The 16742-nt window shown below is 43.8% G+C and overlaps 2 protein-coding genes across 2 annotated transcripts in view; both read right to left on the reverse strand.

The window, feature by feature from the left end:
* The window catches only part of sall4 (spalt-like transcription factor 4), a gene marked incomplete at both ends in the record, with an annotated part of 20529 nt that extends 17845 nt beyond the window's left edge, over positions 1-2684 (reverse strand). The window contains 1 exon segment of the mRNA XM_080015234.1: positions 2582-2684. Coding sequence (XP_079871360.1) covers positions 2582-2684 — 103 coding nt within the window.
* Positions 2685-13067: 10383 nt separating this feature from the next.
* Positions 13068-16474, reverse strand: zfp64 (zinc finger protein 64 homolog (mouse)). The gene is made up of 6 exons (XM_080015452.1): positions 16291-16474; positions 15936-16097; positions 15661-15807; positions 15375-15437; positions 15018-15269; positions 13068-14908 (listed from the first exon to the last, which is right to left on the reverse strand). The coding sequence occupies exons 1-6, from the start codon at positions 16310-16312 to the stop codon at positions 13458-13460; spliced, it is 2097 nt and encodes a 698-aa protein (XP_079871578.1). The 5' UTR covers positions 16313-16474; the 3' UTR covers positions 13068-13457.
* Between the last annotated feature and the right edge of the window lie 268 nt (positions 16475-16742).

Raw genomic sequence — 16742 nt, forward strand, 5'->3', positions numbered from 1 at the left:
GTCTGTCTATCCTTTTCACAAATACATTTAACATGTATTTATGTTGTCCACAAAATTCTCATATGTGACTATGGTCTGGATCGGGAATGAATGCTGCCCTTTAGAAACCTTCCCCAACAAAACAGCCTATCCCTCATAAAGATGCCACATGAGCGATGCAAGCGGAGCGAGTTATAGTGACCCTGGGACACACAACTCTTTCCTTTTTCCAAAACACGCTCAAATTCCACCGATCCGCACTCCCCGGCATCGTTCATAAAGTGTCTTTTCATAAATCCATTCCAGCGACGATCCACCTACTTTATTTGTTGACCTAAAAAGTGGGGGGGGGGGCACTCATTATTCAACTTATTCAACAATGGACGGGGGGAAAAGTCAGCCATTTCATTCAATTATCAGATTGCGACTATTGACAAGGGGTAGTTTTTGAGTTTCAACGACATTAAATCAATAACTGTTGCTGATTTGTTTATGCGGTTAGTGTTAAAGACAGAGCGTCAATAGCGAGCTGCCGATGATGGAAGGACAACCAAACTAAAAAGAGGAGAGGGACGGACGCAATAGCGATTGTCTGATATTCTTAAATCCGTGGTTGTAGGACGGTACGGATGTAAAGCGGCTAAAAATGTTTTTAAACTGATGCTTTCGGTGGGTAGATGAGAGCGTGTTGGGAGGGGCATGAATGGCGGAGGGGGCACACCACCCTCGCGCCCATCCATGTTTCCAATTCCCCCTCTCCCCACCGAGTCGGAAGTTAAAGAGGCTTCGTCCTCCACACAATGAGATAAATATACTACTCCGCTTCTTGCCTGCAGATTTTTCTCATAAAAACCCTTTGATAGTTTAGCCATCTGGCCGGAGCCAAGAAAGGTCCTCATAAAAGGGGCCCAAATAAGGTCAGGGGTCACTCCCTCCCTAGGTCAGGGGCCCTGGAAGGTTGTTATAGTGGACTTTACTAAAGTTGTCAGCTCAGATCCCCTTGACAAATTAAAGCACATTCTTCTGTTTTTAAAAGTATTCCGTTACAGTCGCATATGCCAGAGGAAACGGTCTTCGTTCTTATAATTTTGGCGAAGGGAGGATGGACAGCATGAGAGGAGAAGGTGGTAAGTGGGAGTAGAGCTCAAGTATGTGCGACATATAATAACTCCATAGTTAAGTTAAATGAGAAGAAAAAATTCATCTCACACTGTAAAGGTGCTGGAAACTATTTTTTTGGTCAGTTTGTACCAGTTTCCTTTCCACTTTCAAAGACCTCCTTTGTAGGGGGAGGACTAATAAATGGCCTTTAATCAACACGTAGTACATTCAAGGTGCGGCGGCAGCCTGTCATTAACCCTGACCCGTCTGCTTCTCCGTGCTGATGTCCGCGGGATGAAAGGCTTATCACACTTATCACATAGAGACATTTAGCTCGCAGCTATCTGTGGCCAGGCTGTGGAATTTGCCGCCCAACACAATACAGACACTGTGACGGACACTGTTATGAAAGACAGATAAAGCGCATGTATTTGAAAGATAATGTCTCGAAAAGGGAGATCATTTCACCTTTGGATTTGCTCCATAGATCTTGTCAGAGAAAGGTCCATCGTACTGTAGACACAGTTGCTCACAATTTCCTCAAATTACAACTCAGAAAAAAACGTAACTTAAAGGTGCACTGTGTACGTTTTTAGCTGTTAACATGGTGAGTAAACAACCTCAAATCACCATGAATTTATCGGTGTACACTCCCTGTGTGTCTATGAGGCTAATCCTCCAGCCAGGACATTATGTTCGATTTACTTTGGTGAGAGTGAGTGGCGGGTCAGGATAAACGTATTACACTATGGACATTTATTGATACTTATTTACCATTATTAATTTGAATTATGATTTTGTTTTATCAGCTATTACTTTACCTCCGCATTGGGAACTCTTGCATTTCAGTGCTTAGTGAAAGGGAAGAGAAATTAACAATAGCAGGCTGAGAATCGCCATTGCTCCTTTAAACGTGTAATGAATCGATAGAGGAAAAACATGGAGTTGTCAATAAAGAAGGGATGGGTTCGGAGGAGGTTTTTCCGGTCACAATATCGCAGGTTTTTGTGAAGATTTCAGTCGATGGATGGACATATTACAGATGGGGGCCAGCCACGGTCCAATTATCATCTCACCACTCCTGTTCCTCTCTATTGACTTTGGATACTTGAAAGAATGTGCTTTGTTCCAGCCCGCATGCTCTCAAAAACCCCGTCCAAAACATCCAAAAGAAATGTTTGGCATATGACGTCCGACACCCCCCCCCCCCCCCCCCCCCCCGTCTCTCTCTCTCGCTCTTTCGCTCTCTCTCTCTGTAACAACTGTGGGAAGGTTTGGGACAAAGAGCAGAAGATCCAGCCACACAGCTGGTCAGTCCCAAATCTGTCCTGAGCTCATTGTCCAGGCCTCAGAAAAGAAGTGCGAAAGCTCTCGCTCCATGCTCCAGTCGCTTCCTAAGGAAGGTGCCGGTGGATGATACATGGGCGCAAGTGTCCAATTTCAGGGGCGGGGGGGAAACGGCGAGAGAATCGGCGGAGGGACGATAAGCATCATTAAACACCGCTGGAGGTGCGGACCCCTACGAGGGCCTCGGAGGCCATCCGTACGCCGCCAGCTACAGGTGGCGAAGGGGAAGCCTGGGCCACACAGCGCTCGGTTCTCATTGTCAGACCTAAGTGCGTTCGTTGGAAGCCACTTCCTCCGGGCGTGTCTCCATGGGAGCGTTAATCAGATACGTGGACGTCAACAGTACCTTTCAAATCAAGTCTGCGGTCGAAATATCGAATGGGGTTTTGACGAAAAGCATAAAATGTCGGACGAAAAAGGTCTTCAAATGTGGCGGAAGTTCTTGGTTCCTTTGTTCCGTTTTAATGAACTGATGATGAATGGTGATGAGGGGGGCGGGGGGGAAGGAAGGAACTCAAATTCCATGGAGCGAAGAATGCCCCGTCTCCAGTTTCTCATAATCAGCATGACTATGAAAGGCGAAAACAAACAAACACTTTTTTTGCCCGAGGGACCATGTGTGAGGCGGGGCTTCATCAAAGTTCTCCGTTATTAATCTTTGGTAATTGTAGGGTTTCTCCGTTCAGATGTTCAGATGTCCCGCAGTCCTATTTTTCACCATCAAGCCCTTTGTTTAGATTAGCCAGGAGAGACAGCCTGGAACAAAAATAAAATCTAAATTGAGCTGTTATTAAAGCAACTGTTCGACCACACTTCTGGTCGAGCAGCGTGGAATTTCCTTGTTTGTTGGTACATGTTGTCGGAATGTGTTAAAGTACGTCTGCAAGTCAGCTTGCATTTATAAAACAAAAATATACTTTAAATGCATATGTAAATATATCATGCATATATATAATTAAAATATATAAATATATAATGAATATATATATATATTTATATATATATTTATATATAAATTTATATTTATATCTAAACATATATAATACAAATATAAATTCAAATGCATATATCATTAAAATATATAAATACTGTATATAATTTATATGTTAAAATATATCTCAAAATATATTTAAAAATAATTTAAAATATTTTATCAAATTCACATATTAAATATTAATAGTTATATATTTTGATGATATTCTGTATTTTATTTTTTGTAATGTCTTGCTCCTCAACTTGCAGCATTTTTTGATCTTTTTGGCTGATTGACTGATTTTGATTTGATCCGATTTTTCAAGTTTTACGGATCCACTATGAGATATGACCTTATGACTTTTGACACTTATTTTTGTTCGTCCTGTTAGTCCGGTGACATACGACCTACCATTGTAAACACCTGTTGGCTATTTTGTGACGCATAGCTGTACATTTTGTGAGCGGTGCGGGTATTTGTCACGGCTCGGACGACCACAACACAGCTTGCATTCATGCCGTTGGAGATTGACGGTGTCCTCTTTTGAAAATGAACGCATCTCAATGGATTAATTGCCTTACTGATCGCTCGCCACTTAGACTACATCCACACTAATACGTTTCGGTTTTAAAATGCATTACTTTTGCTTTGTTCACGCCTAGCGTCCGCACTACTCTGGTGTTTAGTTAAAAGAGATTCAGATGGTCTGTGTCTCTCACACACACCTCCTCCTCCCATGGGGGCAGAGGGAAGAGGAGAGAGCTTTTGGGGGATGGGTGTATTTGACTTGGAAAGAGCCGAATTTGGAAGGGGGGTGGGGCACTTCCATAAAGCTCTAAAAAGGCCAAACTTTATTTTCTCCAAGGCTTTTAAGCAACCGGAATTATTTGTTTGCCAATCAGTCAGCATCTACAAGCAAACCTCACCCAACATCCTAAATGTTGGGCGTCGTTTTTTTTCCACCCTCCACCTGGATTTGGTGGAGGACCATAGTAGTTTGGGGTGAAATTCCACAGAAATTCCCTAAACAGGTTAGACCCTCAAATGGGGCTGGGATATTGGATTATGGTGGCATTTTGGGAGTCACATGCTCCTCCTGGCCCACGTAGCGGCTTGGCCTCTTGTCACCTCTTGTTGCCGGCCGGTGGGAGGTCCGAGCACTGCCCCCCGCCCTGTATGTTTGCTGGGGGGGGGGGGGGGGTAGCTTGCAGCCGTGGCTTTATCTTTTAGGAACACATCACCACTCTCACACATGAATGTGGATGCCACCACAGCCACGCTAACAAACACCCACATAAACTAATTTGATCAATATGGTGTCTAGTCTGGAGGCATACGTTATATCTGAGGTCAAACTGGAAATACGGAGGAATTCAATGTGTGCCATTAGGTGTGTTTAGAGAAGAGGAAGGGGCCAGCAAGTTCAACAGGTTCCATGTTTTGCAATCAGTGCAACAAATGACACTCGAAATACGCTCGTTTTACTCAATGTCCATGGGTATGTAGGGATAGAAATATTTACCACCATCGACATTTGGGATGCATTTCATACATCTATTTCTTTACAATAATGACTAACACACATGCCCTGCTGTCAATATGGCTGTGTGGATAAACCCAACTATAATCAATGAGATTTGACACCCTCTTGCTCCATCTTGTTGTGTATGATGTGATATGATCTAATGGATAATATACAGTAATGCACTTATCATCACCGTGAACAGTTTAGCGCCCACAGAGCGCTCACGTGTCCTGCATCTCCACATCTGTGGAATCATGCTCCTGGGATTTTGACAATCCCATTGAGCTGGCACTAAGTGTTGAACAGCACCCCCACGGAGGGGCTAATTAAAACAATTTCAAGGACAAAGGAGGGGAGCCCATTGTAACACACGACCAGCAGTGCAACGGATATGCTGCCAGAGGGGCACAGTTGTCAGGGATTAGCGCTCCTCCATGGCTGCAGATGGACACATCAGGCCCACACCGCGCAATTAAGTCTTTAAAAGGATCTTACGTTTTTTTTTTTTAAGGCTATTCTATACTGTAGGAGCGTTCGAAGCAGGCCGCCATGAAAAAGATTATTAGAATAAAACATTAGTTATATATAGAAAAGTGGGTAAAAATGATTTTAATAAATAAACAAACAAATTAACAAATAAACAAACAAATAAATTAATAAATACAATTTAAATAAAAAATATGTCAAAAATATTTTAAAGATATATATAATTTTTTCCTCACTTTTTACCATGCTTTCGATACATTTGGTAACACATAACACTACCATCACATTATCATCACATACACCTTTATATCTATCAGTGCTATTTAAAGTGAATGGAGGAGCAGCATTACCCCACACCCCACCCCTTAATATAATCTGATTAACAGTATCATGAATAACCAGGCACCGGTCTTTCTGAGGTCAGTTCTTTTTTTTTTTTTTTCAAAATTTCTGAGCCGCCCCATCCCCTTTCCCCAAAAGGAAGAAATCTGCTGCCGACAAACCTTCCTACCTACTTCCTTCGCTTTCCTTTCAACTGCGGCGGTGGACCAATGAACTGGGATCTTCTACGTCCTGACTCACAAAGCCCCCGCGCACTAATATTTATGCTGCTCATTCTCTCAAATTGGCTTTTCCTGAGTCACACCGCGCCACCGGCTAACCTCATTACACCCTGACTAATGGTCTGGATATTACATCTCCAAATGGGAAACAATGTGTCGTCCAGTCAGTGACTGTGTGAAATTTGCTCATATGAGGATATAAAATACATTAACTAAGTCAAAGGTAGGTATTTTTTTAGTATAAGGAAAATGTATGTGCTATGTTATATGAGCGCTCTACAATGACTCAGGTATAAGCCGGGACATTAATCTAGATAGGGATTCTAAAATAGCCAGACGTTGACGCTGGACGTCTCATCCACACTTAAATAAGGTATTGTTGTTATCTCGCTGGCCAGGACAGACTTATCTCACATAAAGGAACCGTATGCGGCTAGAAACAATAGGCGTGATTGAGTGCATTCCCTCATAGGTGTTGGGTTACGCCGGCCTGGGCCTTTAAGACAAAAACAAATGTAGCCAATATCTGTTCAAGGTGAGCGTCTCAGTGTGATCTTTATCACTGAGTGGGGTTTGAGAAATCCTTCACCGAGTCATTAATGACCTGGAATAAAATCACACCAACAGGAAGCCACACGTTTTGAGTCCCAAAATTTGCTCTACAATCATTTTCAATCTTTAAATAACGCCCCCCCCAGTGTAAGTGTGGATAATATATGACATTTCCATTCTAAAAAATAAAATAAAAAATAATCCCTTTCCTTTTGTGAATGTACATTCATAAAGACAAACCCCTGCTATTGGATCGTGAAGGGGCACAATAATGTTATTAGCCTTACAAAGGATATGGTAACGTCGCAGCCAGTATGTGTGCATGGGTGGGGTGCATTTGTAAAGGCCCACGAATGACTTCTCACCCATCATCTGCAGGAGAGCCAACGGGGAAATAACTTTGCGGCGCGGGTGGCTGCTTTCACACGCAGGAAAATTTAACTTGAGAATGGAAAAAAAAAAAAAAAAAAGGGGACTTCGCAAATGGAAGTCAAGTCCTCATTACAAACCGACATTTGACTCAAATCTGAACCAGCGTGACTTTTGCGTAGTTTATAGGGCACTCATGCTTTGATTTTACAGCAGTGGGTGGATGTATGAAACATAATCAGACCACCAGCAGATGCCTGGCTGGGGGTGAAATCACATATGCTAATAAAGCAGATGTCCACAGCCCTCTACGCATTCCAGGCAGCCTATAAAAACAAAGCCTCTTTCACCTTTAAGGGACCGGGGCTTCTCTTTTTTTTTTTTTTTTTTTGGTAACCGTCTCCAAGGCTCAGAATGACCAAAAAAACACAATTAAACAATGGCCTTACAGAACTTACAGAAACACTTCTCTGCAGCAAATACAGCAATTCGATCCTGTATAGAGTTGCCTTTATTCTCAGAGCTGCGGTGTGTCTGGTCAAGGTGAGGGTTCTTAAAAAACTTTCCGTGACTCCGGGGAAGTTTCGGGGAGGCCGCGGATCTTCTTGTATCCACCGTGCGCAACTTGCAGCCAAATTCATCAGCCATTGTTGTCTCTACACAGGCATTTATGATGTCACTGCAAACATAAGCTTTGTCCTCAGATGAAGGATAAGCCAGGGTCCGTGCCCTTCGGGGGTCAAACAAACAGCAAATATGGTACGGCCACGACTTAAATCCCAGGGGTTGGGTGGGCAGCGCTGGGACCAAAAAAAAGAAAAAAAGAAAGAAAGACAGAGAGCCTTTGGAGCAAGGCTGCCGTCGCGTCATTTTGTCGCTGTATTACACAGGGAAGAAAGACCACCACTGACCACAATCTTATCTCCTGTCCAGAGTGGCCGCCAACCTCTGCACCATGTTGGAGAATCTCGGCTCCATATCAAAATAAAAACAAGAATGGTTTCCTGGGTCTCCAAAAGGATCCCGGGGTTCGGGATATGGAACGTTCAGGGAGAGTCAAATCTTAAATTCAATCAAGGCAACACTTTTGTTTGAAGGGGTTAGAATCACATTTCTGGATATCGAACATAATTCCGCCTTTCTGTAAGTTCTGCCTCCCCAGCCCTTTCAATAAGGCTCCATAAAGGGCCTATTATGCCGCGAGACAATGGAAGAGGTTTTCAAAGACAATGGGTTCATCCCGGTGATCCGTCGAGGAACTGAGGGAAACATATGCACAATAAAAGATATCCACGCGAGGGCCCTTCTTCTGAATGTTCATGTTAATTTGAGGAGGAGAAGCGCTTCAAACAGCCTCAAATTCCCCCGACCAAAAAAACAACAACCTCTTAAAGCTACTCTAGATTAAAGTAGGATGGGTTCGGCATCATGGGCGTGCTGTGTTTGTAGGAGACGATTGTTGCGTTGAAAGATTCCAACTTAAACACACACCGACACATGCACGTGCATGTACACACGCACATGCAAATAAACACACACACACACACACACACAGACACACACACACACACACACGCACACACACACACACACTCTCACTCACTCACACACAAAGACACACAGAACAATGTGTATGTGTAAAGATCAAATTTCCATTTGTTTGTTTTTTTGGGGATAAGGCATGTGTGAACAAAGAAAATATTTTGTTTGCCCACAGCCATCTGTCGAAACCAAAGGAACTTAAAAAACCTGAGTAAAAAAGGTTACTTTGGTTACATTGGATATTCTTGAGGACACAAAATGAATTAGGTGGTAAAGTTTTTTTACACATTATGGTTGGTTATTGACATCACAAGGTCCTTTACTATTAAAGTGATAACCAGTATAACTTACGTTTAGGAGCTAGAAAATAATAAATAAATAAATAAATAAATAAATAAATACATACATAAACAAACAAATAAATAAATAAGTAAAACCTTTTTTAAAATTAATAAAAAAAAGATAGATAAACAAACAAATTAGTAAGCAAGCAAGTAAGTAAGTAAGTAAGTAAGCAAGTAAGTAAATAAATAAATACATAAATACATAAATAGACAAACAAACAAACAAACAAACAAACAACCTAATGACAACAGCTTATTGATTATGGTTCGCCAATAACATCAATGATTTGAATTACTACTGTGTTTCTAAAGTCCTTAAAGCGTGGCGAGGGTCCGGCTCGGGACTGCGACACGTGTTTTGGGGATACAGTAGCGACGTGAGGCGCATGCTTCTCCTCCACCCAGGCAGGGGTCAGCAGGTCAACGGTTAGAACTTGATTCTGCCAATATTCCAACCGTATTCTGCCAATGCACAATGGTTTGGGTTGTATACCGTACGTGGTTCGGGCAGAGCCTTCAATATTCTTGGCTCAGGTTGACATACAGTTTATCTTTTTAGATTTTTACATGTGATTCAACATGAGGAGAAATGATAGACGACAAACACTCTGATTTCACTCTGAGTGGTAAAAGATGCATCGACATGCTTCTGGTAACTGATGTGTCATGTTTTTTTTTATTACATTTTTATTATTGCATTGCATTTTGTGGAAACGGTCCACTCTGCAGTATTTGTATTCTCTCCTTCATTGAAGGAGATAGAAAAGTATAGTACTTGCAGTATTTATAGTATAGTATTTGCCGATTGTTTCATGAACTAGAATTGAGGTGTTTGCCTCTCACTCATAGAATTACTTATAGTTATCATATTTAAATTATTTTCTTAGATTTACAACATTTTTTCTAAGCGTGAAAACTTTAAATAAAAATGTCAAATATTAACAGGGGGAGGTCAACCGTCCCTGCATACTGTGAGGAGATGAGAGGAAGCGAACCCACACTCATAAGTTGTGAAATGTTGTTTCAGAGATGGAACTCAAATGTCATATCACCAGTACTTGAAATAAAAGGTCTGAAAACAATTGAGTGATTGTTCTACTTTCTACTCTGCATGGTGGAAAAAAAAAACAAAAAAACACATGAAACCTTTTATTTGTTTAGGGGTAGTGGCACAGAAGCAGGACAATCAAACAATGGCCAAATGTTCTTTGTTGCGGCCTTACAAAAGCCAAAAGCTGGTTATTTACATTCAGCAGATCACATTCCAGGGCCATCTCCAAAGAGTGAAGCCTGCATCGTTATAGAGGACATTGTCATAAATGGAACGGCTCCTGCGCCTGCGTTTCTGTGGCATTCCTTTGTCCATTAAAGGACTTTTATGGGCTTTGGCCGGCTCTCTCCGGCCATGCCTATTGGCCCAAAATTATACTTATTTTCCTACCCCCTGAGGACTGGTTTTAAACCACTGCTTTTAGTCACTAAAGAAACAACAACAAAGGAGCCTGTCAGGGCGATGCTTCCTGAAGACTAAAGATAGACAAAAAAAAAAAAAGACAAAAAAAAAAGGCAAAAACAACACCCAAACACCCTGAAGTTAAATGATAACCACAAAGTAAGGTGACAAAAGCTTCAGGTCCAAAAAAAAAAAAAAGAAGAAAAAAATGGACCTGATTGATGAGCGTGGAATGTTATTCTGCAAATAAAATGGATGTTATTTGACAGTGTTGCCACACAGGCAATTTCATTTGAGCGAATTTCGCAAAAAATTGAACGTGAAAAACACACCGACATCCGCCCTGACGTGAGCGTGTGGCGTTATGGATTCCACTGTTAGACGCGGCAATAAGAGCCGTCTTTCGCAAATCATCGCAATGCGTTCAAAACAGAAAATTTACTTGTCTTTTGATTCTCCAGGGCCAGTCAAATACTTGCATTTTTGGATTTCTGTCACACGGACAAAGCACCTAATTGAATGGAGACGGAGTTAAAAGCCCTGGGAAAAAGAAAAAAAATCAAAACTCACTCTAAATGTCAATAGTGTCACAGTGAAAACATACAGGCACCGAAAAAAACCCAATCTATAGCAGTACTGGACTGAGCCGCTAATTTCATTAAATCATTCAATGCAATTTCGCGAAGGGCTAACAAAGTATCTGCAAACAAACCAAAGACCCTGAGAGGAGTGTCGACCCAACGCAAGCAAATAAAGAATTTTAGTCAAATTAGGATGAAGGTAAGAAGAAAAGACGTCGAGGGAAAACCAGTCCAAGTCAGCTATAAATCCATGAAATGTACATTTTTATTTTACAGGCCTTTTACATTTTCACACTGTTAAAGGTACCGGCGCTCGCTCACTAATGTACAAGGTGTAATCCGCAGCGGGTTCTGGTCATTGTCTCACCAACACTCGGCCCTCCCTGGATCCCCCCCTTCCCCCAGAAGTAAAGCTTCGCAACTAACAGTTTCTTTAAGCAGCTGTGAGTGGAAATTGCTTTTTGGGGAGACATTTATGACCCCATTCAAAGGCTGACAATCTTAAACACAGGAAGGAAGGAGAGGAGAAGTGACATGCTGTATCAATTGGACCGTTCAAAATCCCGGCTCCCTTTTCTGAAAGAGGGGAAAAAAACGACAAATCCTCAGACCGCTTCATTTATTTTCCACATTTTCATGAAATACTAAATAGTATGAATGGGCTCCTGGCTACATGGGGGCCCATTGTTTCAACCCCCGTCACCCTAGTCACCCATTACTTAAATGGGAACTCCCAAAATGCATTGCAATACGTAGCGTTTGAGTCTCTCCCAGTGAGCAGAGCCGTGAGCGGGGTCACTTAGAAAGCACTCAACCCATGTATGATGTCACACGCAGAATGGGAGAGGGGAAGAAAATGGGCTCTCCTCCTCAAGGGTGCTTGAGATTAGGGCCTGGAAGTCTGCGTGATAATGGATCAAAGAACCGGCATCATCGAACGCTTCTTGTTTGTTTTTTGCTTTTTCTTCCCCCGCACGCATCTGTCTTTATGGAATCGACATTGCTTTAGTTATTAGTCACCCCCCCCCCCCCCCCCGGCCCCAAAAAAACCACCCACTCGGCTACTCATCAAACGGGCTCCTATGCAATGTCCAAAATGAGATTACAGACGCCGCTGATAGTGATAATGTGATCAGGACATAATGCAGCTCAAACAACAGTTGCTGAGCGTTCACGTCAGGAGTTCAAACTAACACCGCCGTCCCCAGGCGTCCACTAGAGAGATGGAATGCGACTGTCTCCCCAAATCGGAGGATTTCGTGTGCCGTAGAAGCCGACACACGGGGGCCCCCGGTGTGAGGCCTGAGAGGATGTGGCGTGAATTGGAGATCATGAGGAAATATTGCTGCCAAATAACACCACTGAATTACAGTGAAGATCTCCAAAGTAAATTTTGAGTTTCATTAAAGATAGAGTCGATGCCCTCAAATAAAATCAAATAAAAATCAATATATTGGCTGTAGTTTATAGTTACCAAATGCTCAAAGCAGGTTGAATATCTGCCGATACCCACAGGCGGTTAATAGATATGACACTACAGTATAACACTCAATCCATTGAATCGAATTGTTTTGGGTTTTTTTGCAACTGAAGTAATCATATTGATGAACTCAGTGAACACAGTTTTAAAACGATTGTTTGTTAATTCGTGTGGCCATCATATGATTCCCCCCTCAAATTAAGCCACTTATTGCCATCGAAGTGGAGTAAACTCCAGTCGAGCTCTGGCTTTTAGTTTCTCCCTGTCAAATGGCACAATGTCATTCATAAAAATAAATAAACCAGACGTGTGTGTGTGTGTGTGTCGGTCTATGGATAGAACAGGAAGAGGCCTGAGGTACAAGAGCGATTAGAGCAGAATTAAAAAATGAAATAAAATCAATAGTGAACCGCTCCCCCGAGACTCCCATTCAGTGGCAACCTTCACTTTCTTGCAAATACTAAAAACTGAACTCTGAGGGAAGGGGTGGAAGCGAGAAAAGCAGGTTCGCAAATCTATTGGGAGACGAAGTAGGCTTTTAAAACTCAAAGACCTTGATATGTAGTCTAATGCTTTCTGGAAAAAAAACAAAAAAAAAACAAAAACACGCACACACACACACGACCAAATATATATATTTTTTATTTCTTTACGGTTTGAATCAATGTGCAGCGGAAGGCTTACCTCAAACCTTACTACGTATTTGGCTCTACTGCCCCCTAGTGGACAAATCTTAGAACTCGTTTTCAAAATTGTTGAGACGGAAAAGATCATTTGTTCAAACATTTTTATAATTTTATTCGTCACTTCTTTCATACATTTCAACACAAACAAAAGGGGAGATGGGGGATATGTACAGAAACGGTTTCCTCTGTGACCAACATTCATATTCATTTGCGTCTCTTAAGCTCCTGCTGAAACACAATGGTATTGCGGATAGGACTATCGATCTTTATAAAACAACAACCAGTGATTCTGAAATCGAAAACACCTGCGGCTCCACGGCAGTGGCAGGAGTGGTGACACATTAGTGGTTAAGTCTCTGATCTAAGATTATGTTGTGTTTGTTAATGAGCAGCACAGATATTCTGCAAATTGACTTTCATGATGAAGCTACAGTCCATTTAGCTTAAGACCTGATTCCACCCCCCCCTCCTTTCTTTCATTGTCTGCTGGAAAACGCACTGTTTTCTGGTAATTGTGTGATGGCGTCCATGCTGTGTGATTCTGTGTAGAGTGTGTGCGGGGACAGGGGTTCAGCTGCGTCTGTCTGTCCCTGGCTGGACACTATGAGGGGCAGGCTGTGGAGGACCACGCCCTGGCCGGCCAGGCCAATGTTTGGCACCAGTAGGCCACCATCCTCGCAAGGCAAAGCACCGTCGTCATGCACGACCCCCTGTCCGCCCTTGGACGTGTCCTCCTCCGCCGGACCACCCACCACGGCAGAGCGCGTCACAGTCGCCGTGCCATCCGTCACTACGGTAACCTCGGTGCCGCCCTCCTGGATCAAGGCGTTGAGGCTCTCCATGTCCGAGCAGGTGGTGATGAAGGTCTGTGTGCCATTACCGGAGCCCTGAGAGGTGATGGCCGTCTGTAGCAGGGCCTGGTGGAGGGGATTGGAGCCGTCCTCAGGGCTCAGCTGGGTCAGGAGGACTGCCTGGGACCCCAGTGCACCTTCAGGATTCTGGGAAGAGCCGAGGGGCAGCACGGGGGTCAGCAGGTTGACCTGCTGGATCATGGAGTTGACCACCATGTCCTGGCTCTCCGGACTCAGCAGCACCATGTTGGCTTTACCTTGGTGGGCATCCACGCTGGCCTGCATAAGGCTGCTCTCCTGGCCCAGCGGGTGGGAGACAATTATTTTAAGCTGTGCACTGCTGTACGGACCCAGGATGTCTGAAGACAGAGGGACCTGGAGCTGGGCGCCGCTCTGTGCAGACGCAGCGCGAACCGAGTTGACCGGACCGAGCTGGAGCTGCACTGCACTCTGGGAGCCCCTGTGCTGCTTCCTGTGGCTGCGTAAGGAGTCCTCCCTGACGAAGGATGCGTCGCACAAGTCGCAGCGGAAGCCTCGCGTCGCGTCCAGTTTGGCCCGATACCGCGAGCTGACCGGCTTGGGAGATTCTCCACCACCGCTTTTCCCACCAGCTTTACCGTCTTTGCCCCCGCTGCCTTTCCCGGACTTTTCCGCGTGACACTTCTTCTTGTGGATGACAAGATTACTGCGCTGCTTAGAAGCAAAGTTGCAAAAGTCACATTTGAAGGGCCGCTCCTCAGAGTGAATTCTCTCATGGACTTTGAGCGCCCCCTTACTGGAGCAGGAGTAAATGCACTTTGAACACTGAATGGGCTGAGTGGGCTGGTGCTCTCGCGAGTGTTGCCGCAGAGCGGTTTTATTGGTGCACTGGAAGTCACAGTGCGGACAACGGAATGAGTTTTCAGTGCCATGTTTGATTTGGATATGAGATTTTAGGTTGCCCTTCATGGCGCAGCGGTATTCACAGAAGTCACATTTGTACGGCTTCTCGCCAGAGTGAATCCGGACGTGCCTCTTCAGGTCAGAGTTGATCTTGAACTTTGCGTCGCACTGTTGACACTGGAAAGGTGCATCCCCTAGGAAAAAAAAAAAATAAAAAATTACATTTTGAATTGCCACCTCGGGCTGATTCTTTTGTACTTTCTTTTACAAAGCTAGAGTCACATGTGATGGATGAACCCGCACCGGTGTGAGAGCGGAGGTGCACGGTGAGCTGGCTGGAGTTGCGGCTGGCGTAAGGGCAGATCTGGCATTTGAAAGGTCGCTCGTCATAGTGGATGCGGAGGTGCTTCTTCAAACTGCTGCTGTCTGCCGCCGCATAGGGACAGTGTTTACACTTGTGCGGCTTCTCCCCTGTGTGTGAGCGGCTGTGCATGTTGAGCTTGTCACGACGGCTGAAGCACTTGTGACACAGCTCACACTCAAAGGGCTTTTCACCTTGAGGCCACGGCAGAGAGGGAAAAACAGAAAAGCAAAAATTTACATCTCATATCAAAATATTCAAGGGATGACGGACATGAACCTTGAAGTTGGTTAACATACCCGTATGTGTTTTGAGATGTCGCTCCATGTCTTTTTGTCCATACTGCGTTTTGAAAGTACAACCTGTGGAGGAGGAATCACGTTTTTTTTTTTTTTATTTTAATTTTTTTATTTCTTTAAAAAGGTGTGTGACGCAGTTTGACCGCGTGGAAATGTAATTTAAAAAGGTCCCGTATGAATAAAACCCTAATGGGTGGGAAGTGACTTGCAGGGAGCAACAGTTTGACCTACATGGCATCTGGACGGAAAGAATGTGTTACCGCCATAAACGGCGAGAGGCACCAACCTGAGAAACAGCAGCTGTGCCTCTTTGAAGTCAGGGCAGCTTTGACTTTTCTGGAAGGTGTCTTTTGTGCTTTGGTCAGAATCTTTTTGACACCTCTCACAACACACGACTGGTAGGTTTCCTCGAAAACAAACTCTGTGCCGTTATCTGGACAACAAAAGAGCAGTAGGATATGGACGACGGGTCAGTCTCCGGCCACGTTCTAAGGGAACTCGCAGATTGTGTTTTTCGTTTATTCGAGTACAGTAAGAGTGCGTCGGCTGGGATTTATTTACCCGCGAGAGTGGGTGCTGCGGTGGAGGCTGATATGTCAGAGGTGGGCAACGAACAGCCATTTTGCTTGTGGGCAAGAAAGACTTCAAAGTTATTATACTGCTGCTTGCAGAAACCACAGATGTGGATATCCGGGCCAACTTCCACCACCACAGAATGACCCACTGACAAGTCAGAGAGAGAGAGAGAGAACAGCAACAAATAAGAAAGCGTCGTTTTAGTTCAAATGACCACCCCAAGTGGCTTCCACCAGAATTCAACCAGTTATTTGATAGAGGTTGGACTACATTGTTAACATTAGATATGAATGAGAATGTGATAAATTATGATCAGGGCTACTTTCCTGTTTCCACCTACCTTCTGCGTTATATGTTGTCATTCTGCACGCTTGTTTTGGTGCTGATCAACTAATTGTCTGCCTTCCACAACGTGAAGACAGATACCCTACATGCTGTTAACTATACATACTTCACTCGTGTATCGTGCACAGTTTCACACTTTTCGGGAGCGGCGGAGAAAACCCGTTTAATCGCCGATATTCAACAACATCGTCTTCTATCGTTTACTTTCAGCCACTAGCAACACTGATCGGCTCGGCTCTACGACACGCTGTCAGGCTTTACGGCAGTGCCGTTCTTTGCCCAGGCAACGAGAGCTCATGCTGCATTCCACGGGAGTCGGAAATCGAGAACTCCGACACATTTGTCCCTACTTAGGGGCCATTCTCATCCCAAATGAATGAATACACACATTCACAGAGAATGTGAAATAATTTATTTAATTATGGAAGTACACAATGCCTACCATAT

This window comes from Zeus faber (genome assembly GCF_960531495.2).
Source record: "Zeus faber genome assembly, chromosome: 15".
In the NCBI taxonomy this organism is placed as follows: Eukaryota; Metazoa; Chordata; class Actinopteri; order Zeiformes; family Zeidae; genus Zeus; species Zeus faber.